The sequence below is a fragment of the Melampsora larici-populina genome (assembly GCF_000204055.1).
Source record: "Melampsora larici-populina 98AG31 unplaced genomic scaffold MELLAscaffold_114, whole genome shotgun sequence".
NCBI lineage: Eukaryota > Fungi > Basidiomycota > Pucciniomycetes > Pucciniales > Melampsoraceae > Melampsora > Melampsora laricis-populina.
Genome location: NW_006768878.1, coordinates 37,657 through 53,723, shown reverse-complemented (window position 1 = coordinate 53,723; position 16,067 = coordinate 37,657). Strand labels below are relative to the sequence as shown.

The 16,067-nt window shown below is 42.8% G+C and overlaps 3 protein-coding genes across 3 annotated transcripts; 1 reads left to right on the top strand and 2 right to left on the bottom strand.

The window, feature by feature from the left end:
* Positions 1-10,027: 10,027 nt before the first annotated feature.
* Positions 10,028-10,921, bottom strand: MELLADRAFT_114130 (uncharacterized protein; the record flags this gene model as incomplete). The annotated part of the gene is made up of 2 exons (XM_007418937.1): positions 10,028-10,346; positions 10,416-10,921. The coding sequence occupies 2 exons, from the start codon at positions 10,919-10,921 to the stop codon at positions 10,028-10,030; spliced, it is 825 nt and encodes a 274-aa protein (XP_007418999.1).
* A 664-nt stretch (positions 10,922-11,585) lies between these two features.
* Positions 11,586-12,221, bottom strand: MELLADRAFT_114129 (uncharacterized protein; the record flags this gene model as incomplete). Its single annotated transcript, XM_007418936.1, has 1 exon — positions 11,586-12,221. One exon carries the CDS (start codon positions 12,219-12,221, stop codon positions 11,586-11,588), a length of 636 nt encoding a protein of 211 aa, XP_007418998.1.
* Positions 12,222-13,272: 1,051 nt separating this feature from the next.
* On the top strand, positions 13,273-15,488 carry MELLADRAFT_114128 (uncharacterized protein; the record flags this gene model as incomplete). The annotated part of the gene is made up of 6 exons (XM_007418946.1): positions 13,273-13,443; positions 13,506-13,841; positions 13,915-14,325; positions 14,395-14,547; positions 14,632-15,083; positions 15,155-15,488. 6 exons carry the CDS (start codon positions 13,273-13,275, stop codon positions 15,486-15,488), a joined length of 1,857 nt encoding a protein of 618 aa, XP_007419008.1.
* Positions 15,489-16,067: the final 579 nt, after the last annotated feature.

Sequence of the window (16,067 nt, the reverse complement as noted above, 5' to 3'; positions counted from 1 at the left end):
CAAGGATATTTACATGGTGTTAGTGAAAAGTTACAGTGAGATTCCACAATCCCTTGACCAGTCAAAATTTGAGGCAAAGAGTGTAGGTTAACTTGAGGAAAATCAATGAAATGAAAATGTTTGAAACAACTTTGTCTTTCATTAATTGATCAAAGCAACTGTGGAACCAACAAACAATTCAAGATGACTTCATCAGTTTTGATCAAATGGGGCAACTCAGATCTCTTGGAAACAGAGATGACTCAAAAAAGGTAAGCAGTTTCACATAACACTCAAATTGGGGTCAACCTTATTGGTCCAACCAACCAAGTGATTAAAAATATTTTTTTGGATTTGATCAGATGGTGCAGTTCAAATTTATCAGACATTGCTAAGTGTCAGATTTTGTGGTAAAAGACTGTGATCTTGGTTGAGTCCTTCACAGTAAGGTGCTATGTGTGTATGTGGTGATTCAGGGTTAGTTATGTGTGAAATTGATTATGTGGTTCCAGTGCTGAACATGAAGAAAGGTTTCAAGAATGGTGGATTAGATTAACATATATTTTCCAAATTGGGAATGGCTGGTGGAATGAGATAAGGAATGTCAGAGGTCAATTTGTGTAGATTTCTTCTTTGAGGATAGCACATCATAATTATGTGTGCCTGCATGTCTGTGGGCTTGTTTCAAACCCCTTGCCTGGAGTTTTAAGTGTCTGTCTTCTTTTGTCTCTTATACACAGCCTCTCTAAAGCTCTCCCTTCCTTCCTCACCATTAGTAATTAATTGCTCAAGAGTAACTCCTTTTATCTTTTTACGACTGTTTTGGTGTTTACTGAATAGTTCTCACAAGTGTCTTGAATATTCCTTTTCTTGCGCCTACTTCCTGCACTATTGTAAGCAAGGTGTTGAATTCTTCTGCCAAGTTTTCATTTTCACATTTAAGTCTTTTCATAGAGCTCACATACTACATCTATCTGTCCAGGTAAATAGTACTACCTTTATTTGTTTTTCTTTTCACTTTTTAGCTAGTTACCACCCACTTCGGTAAAAAAAGTTGCATTAATAAGTTAATGCAACTTTTACATCACGGTGAGAAATTTTCTCACCGTGTATGTATATGTAAAATCACACAAGAGTTTGATCGTTGGAAACGTTCAGTAACCAGATAGAAAGTGAAATGTGATCAATTTCTCAAGACCATCAATCACAGTGATGTCTGTTATCAGTTGGTAAACAAGATCAATGATTTCATCAAGCTCAATGATCAACCAAATCTCACTCTCCAAGCATCACTCTCAACTTATCATTGTACCAGATCTCACTTGTAAACTTCAGTTCTTTTATGAACATTTCAAACTTTTGAACGTGATACATAAATGTGATGAAAACAGCTGTAATTAAAAGTTGAATCACAAAATTCAGGTTGGATGGTCAAGAAGCTTGAAGTGGTTCAAATGAGATAGTTAACAGGTTTTGAATTTGGAAAGTTTGAGAGTGATTGAGGTTGAGGTGATGATGAGTTAATGTTGGTCGTGATAAGAGAGAAAAAACGGACAAGTACGAGAAAATCAAGTGATAGGTTGATCACAAGAGAGTGATGCAAGAGGTCGCAGTTGCATTCATTTGAAAACATTTGACTTTTAGTCGTTTTCAAGAATGTGCATGATTTTTGCACATATGTGCAAAAATGCGTGTGCACCTTCTTTCACATTTTGGTTTACCAAATCTGTTTTTTGGGTCACATATGCAACCGAAAATCAGTGCAGCTTTTTGGTGGTGCACAGTCGGTTGCACATGTCACACACCGGTTACCGAAGTGGGTGTACAGTATGACTATTAGCATTTGATTGCTCAAGATTCTTTTTGTTCTCCTACTTCCTGCACTACTGCAGTTAAATTGCTGAATTCTTCCACCAAGTTTTTGTTTTCTTATTTGAGTCTTTTCATAGAGCTCATATACTACACCTTTCTGTCAAGGGTACACACATCTCTAGTGCCAACACCTGAAGCTCCGTGGTACTCCACTTTTTTGAGTAACTTTTGTGGCAGTGCAATTTGCTGTTACAGATGAGACTTGCTCCCAATCCACTTTTAAAAAGCACCTGGTACATAAGTCATGCAGCACGGCACCTATTGGAGCCGCTCTTGCTCCACTTCACCAATTTTCAGGGCAAGGGTGTGGCACAACTCACGAGGCAAGGTTATTTATTGATATTTGTTTTGCAATTATACACTGCAAGAAAGATGTAAGTAAGTACAATATGATCAAAGAAAATGGAATCAAGTATCATATGTAAATTGAATATCAAAGAGTGATGAGAAAGATAAATAAGCGATAGAAGGGTAAGAAGTTAATGAGTGACAAGATAAAAGAATGTGAAAGATAAGGTAGGAAATCAGACAAGCAACAAAAGAAAAAAAGAAAAAAATACGGGAAGAGAATATAAAAGAAAGCAGCATGTTGCCATCCTGTATTCAATTTGACTCTCATCTTAACACAGCTATAAAAATCTAGAGTTCCACCTTGATAATTAACACCAAGTTGTAAAACATCACCATATCTTAATGGAAATGGCTTAGTTTCACCACCTGGTGCAGACAATCTGATATGATTCCAAAATATATCAGATGATGATTTAGTATTTTTAACAAAGAATTAACCAGATTTATCTGTAAAGATATCAGCATGACTTCTTGAGACTATTATTATTAAGATCAATTTCATCACTGAGCAGACTACAACATGTCAATTGTTCAATCTTTAATGAAGTAGATGCTGCTATGTTTTGTCCAATTACTTCAAAATGCAATGACCTGGTTGCATCAAGATGGGTAACAAGCCTGATAATAGAGTGTCTGTCAGCCCTCAAGGCCACAAGAGCTTCAGCACACAAGGGCTTATAAATCATTAAGAAAACATATAGAAAGATAATTTGCAGATGCGTTACACTGCCCGGAACGCGGTTTGCTGCAGCTGCCGTCGTTGCACCTACCCTTGATAAACGTCTCAACAGCATTTCTCAACAATAAATTCACCTTGCGTCTAGTTTTGAAGATGAACACTAACAATGAACTTTAAAAGGAAAAGCTCCCGCAGCAGAAAGGATCCTTTGTAAAACCACTACCAAGACAACTAAGGTACAACCTAAGAACCAACTAAGACAAAACCTTTAGAGATAAAATCTAACTACAAGTTTTCACATAATACAATCCCAAAGTGGAAAGATAACATGAACGTAGTAAGAAGACTTACTTGTGCCAAAGCAGGAGGACCCTGTTAGTCTATGGCAAACTTGCTTGTCCCAAAGCGGAACAAACCACGAGTTGGCCTGGGGTGGTGGGTTAAAGTACATGTCAATTTTGTCTATATTTTCTTCAACTTGAGGTTGAGCATTGCTAGTTAGTAGACATCAAATGTCATCCAGGGATTTAAGGCCCATCTTTTGTATGGCTACAGGAAGTAAAAACTCTTGTGATTCTATTAGAGGTTCAGGAGGCAGTAACTGGTGGTTGTATTTGTCTCAGCGTTCTCTTTGAGCCACAATCTCAATTGTGAGGAGAGCATTCATTTAACAAAAATATTAAATTGTGTTGGATGGGCTCAAAAACTGTACAGATGGAAGATTGGGGGTTCTCATTCTATAGCTGGATATACTTGGTAAGTTTGTCTTCAGCTTTCTTGCAAGCAAGTCCCCAAGCCACTGTTGCAGCTTTATTTTTTTTGAGGAAGTGTTATAGCGCCAAAAGGACTGAAAGCACATACTGCTTGCACAGTGTGTTGGCCTGAAATACCTGTTTAGCTGAATCAAATTATTTTCTGATTGGTTGCATGAAATCAATAGCTGACCAATTATTGAAGAGAGGGCCAGTTTGATGCTCTTGCTGCCCTTGGTGTATCTCCAGAAGATGGAGTTTCCGGGTGCATATGATCTACAAATCATCATAAAACCCATGACAGCTTGGCAATCAAAGGCAGTTTCAGAGGCATGAGATAACAACTTACAGTATATTAAACGCAATACCAGAGAGTAGGTGGGTATTTCAGAAGAAGCACCTTTGGATCACCCACTGAATCTTGAATTTTAGAGGCTTCAAGCTCTTGTGGACTCCTTTAAACATATGTGTCTAAGGCCCAGATGCAACTCCCAATGGGCTTACAAGCTCATTTGGTTCAAAAAAATCTTGACACTACAAGAAAGATAACATTTTCTGGGCAGCACCTTAAATTATTGATACACAAAAATATTGAGAGGCCAGGAGGAGAGCAAAAAATGAATAAAAATATGCATCTTGTTCCCTGCGTTGAGAACTTCACTCTGCATATTTTTCCGTATTTTTACAGTCCATATTGATAAGTGTACTAACAATAAACCTTCACAATCATCCAATTACAACCTGTAACAAGCACTGAAATTTGGCTCATTAGTGTTTAGAGAAACTTTTGATTTCTGAAAATACTCATAACTTTTTCAATTCCGGTCCAAAACGCTCGATTTTGGGTGCATTGGTAAGCTGGAATTGTCCAAATAGTTCATAATAGGACCACACAGCATGCTGGTCTGCTAAAAAAGATATCATCTTTTTTATACATTTGTACATACACATCCATAGAATGATTGTCATACTAGCTACATAGTTTTTGATCTTATGATAGTTCGAGAGGAAGAGTTCAGCTTTCTAATGCACTTAAAATCGAGTGTTTTGAGGCAGATTTGACAAAGTTATAGGTGTTTTCAGAAATCAAAAGTTTCTCTAAACACTAATGAGCCAAATTTCAGTGCTTGTTACAGGTTGTAATTGGATGATTATGAAGGTTTATTGTTAGTACACTTATCAATACGGACTGTAAAAATATGGAAAAATATGGAGAGTGAAGCTCTCACCGCCGGGAACAAGATGCATATTTTTCTTTATTTTTTGCCCTTCTCCTGGCCTCTCAATATTTTTGTGTATCAATAATTTAATTTTCTGCCCAGAAAATATTATCTTTCGTGTAGTGTGAATAGAGGCCATTCCATACAGTTCAAATTGGGCTAAATCTTTGATGGTCATTTCCCCCATCCCTTCGATAAAATACTGTGCAACAAGGTTGATGTTGTGGAAAGCACATTGATGAAATTAGGCTTGGGTGGGCCGGGCCATAGCCCTAGATTGAAGGAAGTCACAGACCCAGTTTACCCCTGACCTTTCTTCAATTGTGGTTTACTTACTACGGTGGCTGAGGAGCGCCAGTTGTGCCAAAACAACAAAATGTCAAATCACCCCATTTTTACCTCAATTGAGGCCCCGTCCAGCCTGTTAGGGCTGTCACTTCCCAACTCTGGTCGCCCTCTCACTTGCCAGGCTATCCCTTTGTATCCTACACAAGCATGTACCTGTGTATAAGATATTGATTATCATTTTTAGAACTTGAAGTTCTGGTTCAAGAGATCTATACGATACTGTGCTTATTGTTTTCATTGTGTCTATTGTTCTTATCTTTGATCTTATGTTTTTGCTACATTTTTGATATCTTCATGTTAGATTGATCATCCTTGTTACATTTATCATTCAGGGAGCTCCATTACTCTTGACTGCAGCACTCAAGGCTTTGGTTGCGATAATCACTGCGCAAACCTCACCATGAGCTCGCTGATATGTGCTGCACGCGATCTGGACACGCGAGAGAAGCTTGGTAACCGCTGCAACGAGGCTTGTAAAAAATGTGCCCTAGGTTGAGAGCTGATCAGCATTGTTGTTGCAAAAGTCAACATACCAGAAGAAAACTGATGACGGGCGTGATGAGTTTACTACAAGAGTGTGGGTGTAATCTTTCGAAGGGTTAGTTTCACGAGCTGTCCATTCTTAATTGAAAACACTCTATTTAATCAAATAGACCTGATCCTTCCCTTGCTTAGTTTTTGTACTAAGTGAGGGAAGGATCTAATGTGGGCGGTAGGTTTCAAGGAGAGTTCTTTTACTTCCTTGAAACCTGGAATTTGTACTCAATAGCGCGGTGGAGAGTTCACCTCTTAAGGTGGGAACTCTACCTCCGGCTTATGTTTCCACTCGTGGAGCGTTCGTCGAGAACTCTCTTTTCGAGGAAACGTAAACCAGTAGAGTACTTCTGGTTGGAGTTCTCTACCGGTTCGTTTGAGTAAGTTCCTTGGGGAAAGGTGAGATGCCTAGATATCCCATTCTCACGGGTGGCAGGCCTGAGCCTAGATAGGCTTCGCCCTTTCCTGTCGCCCACACGCAGTGTCCAGGAAGTGGGACATTCTGATTAAAATCTTCGACAAATGTGGGGTGATGTATTACCGGGTGGTCAAAGTGCGTGAAACATCAACCGGCGTAGCTTACAAGACGTGCTTCGTGTCGGCAGGCTATGGGGGAGTGGAGGGGATGTACATGACGGCTGAAGGAAAGAAAAGAGGACAAAACGAACAGGAGGTACCAGATAGGACGTGGTACTAGGCATACTGTGGAATGACATCTTCAGTGATCTGTAAGATTCGGACAGCCGCATTCCATTCCTTCTCGTCCCATTCTCGTTGGTAAAGTGCATGGCAAGCTGACTTCCAACGTCCTAATTTCTTGATGGCGTCAAGGGGAACACCTGACTTAGTTAATAAAGTCGCTCCCCCTATTCTAAAAGAATGACCTGTTAAGTTCGAAGTTTTCCCCCATGTGCGTATCATAACCTTCTTCATAAGCTCTCTTGTTATAGCAGTAGCTTTTCCTTCTTCGTGTGTCATGAATAAACGGGGGTCCTTCACCGTTCCTAAACTTGCCGTCAGGCGCTTTAAGGCGTCAACCGGGCATAGTACCCCTCCCGTCGCTCGTAGGACTAGCGATTGAATCTCTCCGGGTGCAGCAGTTTTTGCTTCTCTTAGCCTGATCTCGGCGAAATCTTTGTTGTTCTTGACATAGAATTTGACATCAGACTTCAGTATAGCCTTGTGGTTGTGCCTATCGTACTTGGTGGACTTGTAGACCAGTTCTCCCAAACGACCTAGTCCCCAGTAGGCTACAAGGACTAAGGCCGTTAGCCCCTTGAAGTCAGCTTCATGCTCTGCGATGTCGGCCACGAGGGATAGGAGGGCTTTTGGGGTGACCGGTTGGCGATTGGCTTTGTGCACAGGTGCTCTAATTTCTAGTTTTTTTGATGCTCTGAGTAAGGTTTTCAAACGAGTGAGGTGAATATTCGGGAAATTATAACCGTGGAACGCGTGCCACGTTCGTAGTGCGGTTAGGTACTTGGTGATGGTGGTGACCTTAACTGGTTTGTTGGTCGCCTGCCGATTCACGTTGTGCCCTGCCCAGACAATAAACCGTTCGACGGTGTCGCAGGATGCTGGGAAGGCGTCGCGTCGTTTGAGAGCTGCGAAGAGTTTAAACTTCTTGACCCCTGACGAGTAAGCTTCTATGGTCGATCTACACCACCCGGCTCTGATCATGTGTCGTTGAGCTCTAGTCAGTGGCTTCCGAACATCGTCTTTGATTCGTAGGAAGGACTTTGTACACTTCATCGCTGGTATAGAATTCTACGATATCGGTAAGGCATGCATCGCACGGGGGTCAGTTCTCTGAAGGTGACCTCTTGGTAAGTGCTAGGGAGGCTCACACGTAAGGAAGGTGTAGATAGAGATAGTTTGGGCTAGAACTGTCGGTGTTCAAAACGGGTATGTCGCTTCAAGTGAGGATTGGGGAGGTATTATTGACTATGGTTGGAGAAAAGGAAAAAAGGGGGGGAGTTGTTGATGTCGCAGAAGAACAAGGAAAGGAGGAAATAATACGTGGGAGAGGGGCTGAAGGGGGCCTTTGGAGTTGAAAACAGCTTTTATGGGCGGAGGGGGTGGCGGTTTCTTTGCCTGATGGTTTGACTAGAACTAAATGGATGTAGAGCGGGGGTTTTGTGAAGGAGGGTTAGTTGTGTTAAGAGGTGAAAGGTGAGCGGTATAGCTCCTTCGCGAGTCTGTAGATGTGACTCACTCTTGGCGGCTCCACTTCTGTGGGAGACTCTACGTCGACCAGCCACTGTTTCAAATCCTCTGGGACAGTGACGTGGACTCTTAGGTACCAGGGTTTGGACGTTGTCAGGCCGCGAGAAAGTTGGTCAGCTGCGTTGTCCAAAGTGGAAACGCGCCGCTGTTCCAGTTGACAATCGTTCTGAAAGAGGAGTGTGGAAATGTTTTTCCACTCCTCATTGACCCAAAAGTCTCGAGATGATTCGTTCTGTAGGACACCCTCAGTGGCCGTGTTGTCGGTCAATACCAAAAACCTTTCTCCTTCCAGTGGCCGTATCTTTTGTACCATGAGTAGGCCTAGTCGTATGGTAACTGTCTCTAACCATGCGATGCCTCGAGTCGGTTTCCCCACTGGTTGATCCCAGCCTGGGCACAGTTTGAATTGTGCCCACGCTTTCCCGACTATTACTCCTATACCGAAAGATGTAGAAGCATCACCCACCCATCCGATGTTATGTACCTCCCTTGTCTTCAGCAGCAACTTATTTGGGAAGGAGTCCAGGGCTTTCTTCCAGACATCTAAGTCAATCCTGACTTGTTGTGGCATCTTTCTTTTCGCCTCAGTCTTGACCCATTCGCACTTCCACCTGAAACCGGATCGTAGGTAGCATCGGAGTTGTGGCGCAATGTAGGAAACGTGGCTTAAGCGGCCATACATCTTTTCGACCTCTTTAAAGGTGTAATCCACTTTTGCTAGAAAGGTGTCGAGCTGGAGTTGGCGTTCGGCAAGCTTTTTGGGAGGTAAGCATACTGTTTTCCTTTGGACATTCCATAGGAAGCCTATGTATTTTTGTTCGTCGCTGAAATGGGTGAACTTGGTTTCATTTGTCTTTACGCCTAAGCTTGTACTGTATGTAACTATTTCGTCCATGCTTAGCTTTTGAGATGCCTCTTTGATGACTAAGTTGTCATCAACCCATCTGAAAACCTTGTTGAGACCAAATTCTAGTTCTACGAGTTCTTTCCACGCATCAGCTGGGCCGCCGAAACTGCCACATCCCGCTACTCCTCCGAAAGATATACACAAGTCAATGTACAGGAAGCTTTCGAAATCTTGTATCAGTAAAAATGGCCATTGGTTTGGGTGTGTCCCGATTTGCCTGTAGGCTTTAAGCCAATCGAAGAGGGCAATTTTTAGAGGAACTGATGCGTTTGCTATGTGTATAGCTACTCTTTCGAAATTATCCCAAGTCGTCTTGAAGTCGTCTTTGTTAACGAATGAGTTAACGCTTGGAATGTTCGGATCGCGTTTAGGAAATGAAAGATCATTTATTGGGCGAAAGGATCCGTCGCCGTTTACGACGGCTCCAAGGGGGCTTGATCTGAAGAATTTGTATCTAGTAGCCATCTCGTCTTTCTTATAAGGGCCGTACATACGACCAGCTTCTACTTCTTGTTTTAGATTCTTCTCGATATCTTCCCTTGCAGAGAGGGCTGATTGGTGGTTGGGAGGGCAGAAAAACGGGAGTCCTTCTATGGAATGTTCAGGGATTCCTTGGTCGAAACCTTCTCGAAAACCGTCAATGATAAACTGTAATCGTGGTAAGAGGTGATGTTTCTCTAGTGCTTTGCGCCAGGCGTTAATCTTCATGTCGCATTTGACTCCTTTTGGCCAAATGGTTGTTCTTCCCTCTGGTGGGGAGCTTGGGCCTGGTAGAGGTGTATTTGGCTTTTCACTCTTCCTTGTTTCTTGGACCCTGAACGAACTGGGGGCAATTTTTCGTGGTGCGTAAGTTTCAATTATAAACACGAATATTTTATTTCAAATAATTACAGAGTAAAGGTAGGAAGTATAATAAAGACAGGTCTGTACGTTTTTGTACAAAGAAAGATTATAAATGTAGGGAGATTGTAGGGGAAAATATGCTAAAGATGATATGAAAATTGTTTTCTTGCTAAGTTATTGATTATGTTTGATAGATTGTGAAATTAATTGAAACAGGACGTCGTAAGAATATCATTGCTTACATACAGGGATCATGTGAAGGAAAGGAAACTGGAAAAGGAAAGGGTTGTCTAGCTGATGGGATCTTATATTCCGCTTACCCATCATTTCGCTGGTTGTGATATCCGCCTCTACCTCCTCTCCATCCACCTCTACTTCCTCTGCTAGGGAAACGGTTGTTCGCCATCGGGGTTGCTGCTGGGAGGGGAAGTTGATTTTGATACAAGGTAGGGTTTGGAGGGAGAGGGTGGTGACCTGTATGTTGGGATTGCTGACCGTTTGTTGGTCTAGGTCCCATTGGTTGTTGGGGTGTGTTATGTCCTCCTCGTCTTCCTCTTTTGCGTTTGAGGGGTTGGCTTTCTTGGTTAGGTCCGCTATGGCTTCTACTTCCATATGGTTGCTGAGGTTTATGATGCCTACAGGTAAGGTGCGGAGTAATTTTAGGATCGTATGATGACTTTTCTACACATTGTTGATATGCTTACATGAAGGCTCCTGTTTCTGGGTGACGAGATTCGAATCGGCCGCCTTCTGCGTACGGGTTCGTATCTCTACAGTTGGCTTCTCCTAATCTGAGTGATTTATCTTTAGCCTGGTTTTCGTATTGGGCCATACGGGTTCCTATGTCCTTCATTCGAGTCTTCCCTTCTCGTTTCACGAAGACTTGTTCTCGAACTAGGATGTCATATCTTAAAGCTGTCATCCAGCACTCAGTAGAACGTTTAATGGATTTGACGTTTTCGATATGAAGTTGTAAGCGTTTCGCGAGGGGTTTCTGGCCGTAGTATTTAGACAGGTACCGTCTAAATAAGCTCATGCATTCGGACCATTCACCGAAAGTTAGGCGATATTCTGATGGGGCGTTAAGGCCTTTATTGGTCTTGTTCTTAGAGGAAGTTGAGTTGTGGTTTCGATTATGCTCATCTTTGTCAGCTCTGGCGAAAGTTTGATCGAACACTGTAAGGGGGATGGAGGTGTGGAGATCTGACATCTGGTCTCCCCAAAACGGCTTTGCAGTATCTTATGTTAGATATTTTTATATATACTAACGAAATCGTGATTAGGGATTTTAATGCTAACCTGCAATGTAATAAGGTCTCCTGTAGGGACAGATCCAATGTCGATTTCTATCACACTTTTAGCTTTCTTTGAAGATTTCTTCTTTCTCTTCTTGTCTTTCTTGTTTTTTGACTTCTTAGCCTTATCCTTCCTTTTCGATTGTTTCTTTGTTTTTGTTCTTTTTTGTTTCTTCGGTTTCTTTGTAGTGCCTGTTTAGACAAAACATAGACAACCCGTATTGCTAATCAGCAATCGCTCTTTTTCAGAGGTATGGTTATGATGGAAAGGGATGGAGTAGGTGGATAACACGGAAAGGGATGGAGTAGGTGGATAATATAGATGAACAGGTTCATGAATCGTATCTGGGATGAATACTATGATTTTCTAGTGATTTGGAATACGAAGGAGATTTTAAATCTGTATATGCGAGATTCTCGAGCATTTATATTTGGAAGTAGATCGCGAGGAAGCTTAAGTGTGGGTTATGTCTTTTCCACTAGCATGTCCTCTAGCTGAATCTTATATGGATTATTTTGGGGAAATGAATTGGATTTTTCTTTGGTGGTGAAGGGTAGAGGAGTTTGTGTGATTCAAAATTAAACTATGGAATGAGAACTACTCTTACGTTTCTTCTTCTTATGCTTATCTTCTTCTCCTTCTTCCGAAGAAGAGGATGAGCTGTTGCTTCTGTTCGAAGATTCCGTGTCTGAACCAGAGCCTGAGGATATGGATGAAGAATCTGAGCTAGATGTCTCTGATGAGTCTGTCGAGCTTGAGGAGTCCGAATCATCTGTTTCACTTTCAGAATCAGAGGGGCTTGATGAGGAGTCGTCGCTTTCGCTAGATTCGGCGAAGTCATTAGATGGTGTATCTCTTGATTCTGTAATTGCTTGACTTTTACGTGATCTGTCGTCTTCTGACTTCTCCCCGTCGGCGTTCTCCAATTCTGAGCTGTCAGAGTCTGAGATATTGATTAGTCCTTGATCGATAAGCCGATCTTCTGCCGTGTTGTTAGGTTGGATATTTAGCAATTGGTTGAGATTTTGATTAATCTTCCCGCTTCCTCCTGGATCTCCAGTTGAGAATGAGTCTTCTCCTACGTCTGCCTCGGCATCTGGTGGTAGGTCTTCTCCGTCGATAGAGGAATTCTGGATTTGTGTATTTGTAGCGTGGGATACAATACCGTTTGCTCTTCGATTTGCCCGAATGGCTCTTGATTCTGCGCTAGCCATAGTTGTGATAAGTAATCAGGGATTAGGTAGAAATGATGACGGTAGCTTTGAAGAAGAGTTTCCGCTATGGATTATAACAGGATTGGTTATTCGGATAAGCTTTAGACTAAGTGTAAGGATGTGTATAAGTGTGTTATATTAAGCTTCTAAAGGAAATATGACTGGAAATTAATTTTTTTTCTTTTTGTTAAAACATTTTTTGATGTAAAGGAAATTTCGAAAATAGTTATTCAATAAAGATTGGATAATCTCGGAAATGAGAAAGAATTATTGTAGCAATAAATTTAGTAAAGGAATCGGACGAGGGAACAAACTAAGACTTGAGAGAGCAGTTGGTTATATAAACTAAATATCCTCCACTTGTTTTTTAATTTGACGGTGACGTAGTAGTGGCTCCTTTGGTAAAGGGTCTCTAGACCTTTAATCTATAACCATTTGGGGATTGTAGCTTCTCAAAGTAGTTTGTTCGCTCTCGAAATTTACCTCTATCGGGTAATTTTTCTTCTTAAAGAGCGCGCTCACATTTCTCATGGACACATCTTACAATGCGTGCCTTTTGAAAGAGGCAACCATTTTCAGCAGATGCTGAGGAGGCTCCCGGGCTAATCGCTAATCGAATAGCCGATACCGTGGAGTACCAGTCCGAGCGGGCTGGACAGGGCCCTAATCGGGGCAGAAAAGGGGCAATTTGACATTTTGTCGTTTTGGCGCAACTGGCGCTCCTCGGCCACCTGATGGGAGCGGCGGAGAATCCGGGGAACCTCGCTGGGAATGTGAGAATTGAGAAATTGGGAATACAGTCCCCCGGTAATAGCATGTGTACAAGCTTACGTACACAACATGCCATAATCACAAAGTCACAAATTATAAGTCAGAAACACCTACAGGTCACCCCCGTTGAGATGTCACCAGCTCAGCATTTACTTTGTCGTCTCCGTGTCTCAAGAAAATTTTTTACGCGCCTGCTTTTTTTTATTGTCACCCTTTTCAAAATCAATATGACAACCTTCACTTTCGAACCAAGCCGCCGTACCGCATCCTCATACCTAGGATGGTGTGCCCCACACTCATTCATGCTCACTACGAAAAGGCCAAACCCCACATTCTAACGCTACCGACACCTGACCCACGAGGCCGAAGAGGACCCACCGGCCTACTATGTCCTGTGTGCTCCACCGAAATGGTTTACCACACGGCGAATTATGACTCTTGGCTTATTGGGGTCAGTTGTTGCGCCACTCCGGCAATTATTCGATTGAGTCTGATTGTTTTGATGTGACACAGTGCCCCACCCCCAACAACGGTCACAACTGGAAGACCTGGCGTTGTGACCAGCTCAACCACGAGTTGGCTCTCATCAACCTTGGCACTGCAAGACCAATCATCTCGGTAAAGAGCGACTGGGGTCCACGCGTCTCACCAAAGGGCGAGGTACTAGATGATGCGCCTGCGCCTCAACCCTCCAATGGCCGGTATCAACCTTACTCCAAGAACAGATCTCATGCACGCACATCACCGGCTAAAACAGGCTTGCTATGCAAACGGATATATGAAGGAAAAGTGTCGCAGAACCACAAGAAGGCGGCAAACAAGGAGTGCCCCCACCAATACTGCCTGGGTGTACGTGATTAGTGTATCATGGACTTGGTTTGCTTGACCTTAATTGACATGTTTGTATTATCTTTTTGTACAGTGTTGCACGGCATACGGGTCAATGTCTTGTTCGAAACACTCTCGATCCTCGAAAGTCGCACCGATTCAACCAAAAACTCAGGAGATCACTCATCAAACCCTCCAGCATCTCGGAATCACTGCTCAGCAATTTACCCAATTGAGTGAGATCCAAGCGAGTAAAGCAAGCACGCCTCGCCAGCAAACTGCAACCGGATCTGCCCCACGTCGATCAGCTCCATCTCCAGCTCCAGCTTCCGCCTCAAACCCTCATAAGTGGGCTCAGTTTGCAAATACACTCGGCCAGCGCATGCCCATTGAATCTATAGTCATGCTTCAGAAGAATCGTGCTGACAGAGCAGAGGCTGACAACCGCAAAAAAGAAACCCTCATCGACACTGCCAAGATGGCCACGATCTCATTATGGGTCAACGTGAGTTAGGTCTTAGGTTTATCAGCATTCACCCTTTGCCTGGCTGAGTCGATCAATCACTTGGGATAGTCAGCTGCCTCCAAACCGATCGCAGCATACTTCCCTCAGTGGCCAGTAGTCTATCTTAACCAGAGCGATCTACTCCTGCAGGCCGTAACGACAGCGGTGGGACCGGAATGGGACGGCGCTCTGAGTGTGTGGGATCACACTTTGAATTCCTGGGTCAGCGATTCACGAATTTGTCATGGAAAACCGGGCATTCGTGCTGATATCGGTTTTGGAACACACTCTCTCCCTTTCTTTTAGATGGACACGATGGTCAATTACCCTCATCAGTTACCAGACGGACAACGGTCCATCATTGTTCGACTTCCCAATGTTGATGTACCCCATCATGCTCTGATGCCATCAGCGAAGGTCTTGAACAAAGGATCACCTGGGAATCTAGCTATACCCGCTTCAGCCTTTCTATCCAAAAAAGATCTTCCCGCCATTTGCGAAAATCAATTGTCCACAGATCAAACCTCAACAGCGTCACCTTCAAACTCGCAAGAACAACCTCACCCTAACAATTCCCCCATTGGCAACCTGCTCGGAGAATCAACCCAACAGACCATCCCCTCCTCGATTGCGCGTCCAGCAACTCCCCCCACTCGTATTGAAGTTGACTTGACTCTATCACCCACACCAACGGTTGAAGAACGCCAGGACAAAGCTAGTCCCTCTGGGAAGGGAGAAACAAAGGGAAAAGCTACCGTGTATGTCGGGCAGAACTCTCTAACTTCTATCTAATTGAGATCAATTGCTCACATATGCTTCTCTTCTCTAGCACCTCAGCCTCTCCAAAGCGGAAAAAAGGCTGGCCAGCTAAGACGGAACTGCTGTCAAGCCTGGTCGCCTGGTATTACGACACTCTTGATGGAGACCCAAGGGAGACATGGGTTGTACATTTTGGAGATCAATGGGTACTGACTAAGACGATGTATCGCTATCGTGCTTGGGTCGAATTAGTTGGGCCTGAAACCATGCAACTGAGGTTTAATACTCAACCTGGAGCCACGGTGGCTGAAGCTCGTGATTTCTGGTCAGACGAGTTTAAGAAAGTTTCTGGCCATGGTAAGGGTGCTGCTCACAATGAGGAGGACTCGCAAGCACAAAGTTAATACACTACATGTGACCATCAAGCCCTTCCTCCATCAAACGACTACCTCCCTTTTTAACCTATTTTAATCATCTTTAAATATGTGTACCTTCTATATGTATGATTTTTTTTGTATCCAATCTTTTTTTGCATTACATACCTTAGCAACCGTTCTTACCTTGATGATATTTGCAATCAAAAAAATTACCATTTAGGGGTCTAGTTCAATTTCATGAGCAGCTTACCAGACAACAGAATGACATTCCTTGACCCTTGATCAAGGGTTTGGATGGTTTCTGGTTTGAACAATTACATCACTTACACACACAGGACCCTTCTGTTATTAGATTGACTGAGATTGGCCCTGGCTTGATTGCCTTAAATCAAGCTAATACGACTCATTCATCCCGCAAAGCACACACAAACAACATATAATATATCTAAAAAAACACCATATATCTACAACAACCATGCCTAATTCTGTGTTGATTTCTACCATTTTACCTACCACCGCCGATGTAAGAGTGTTAATCTTTGTCTTCAAACTATCTCCGGACTAAGAGATGCTCCTCCGTGTTTCCTTTCGTAACACATCTTTTCA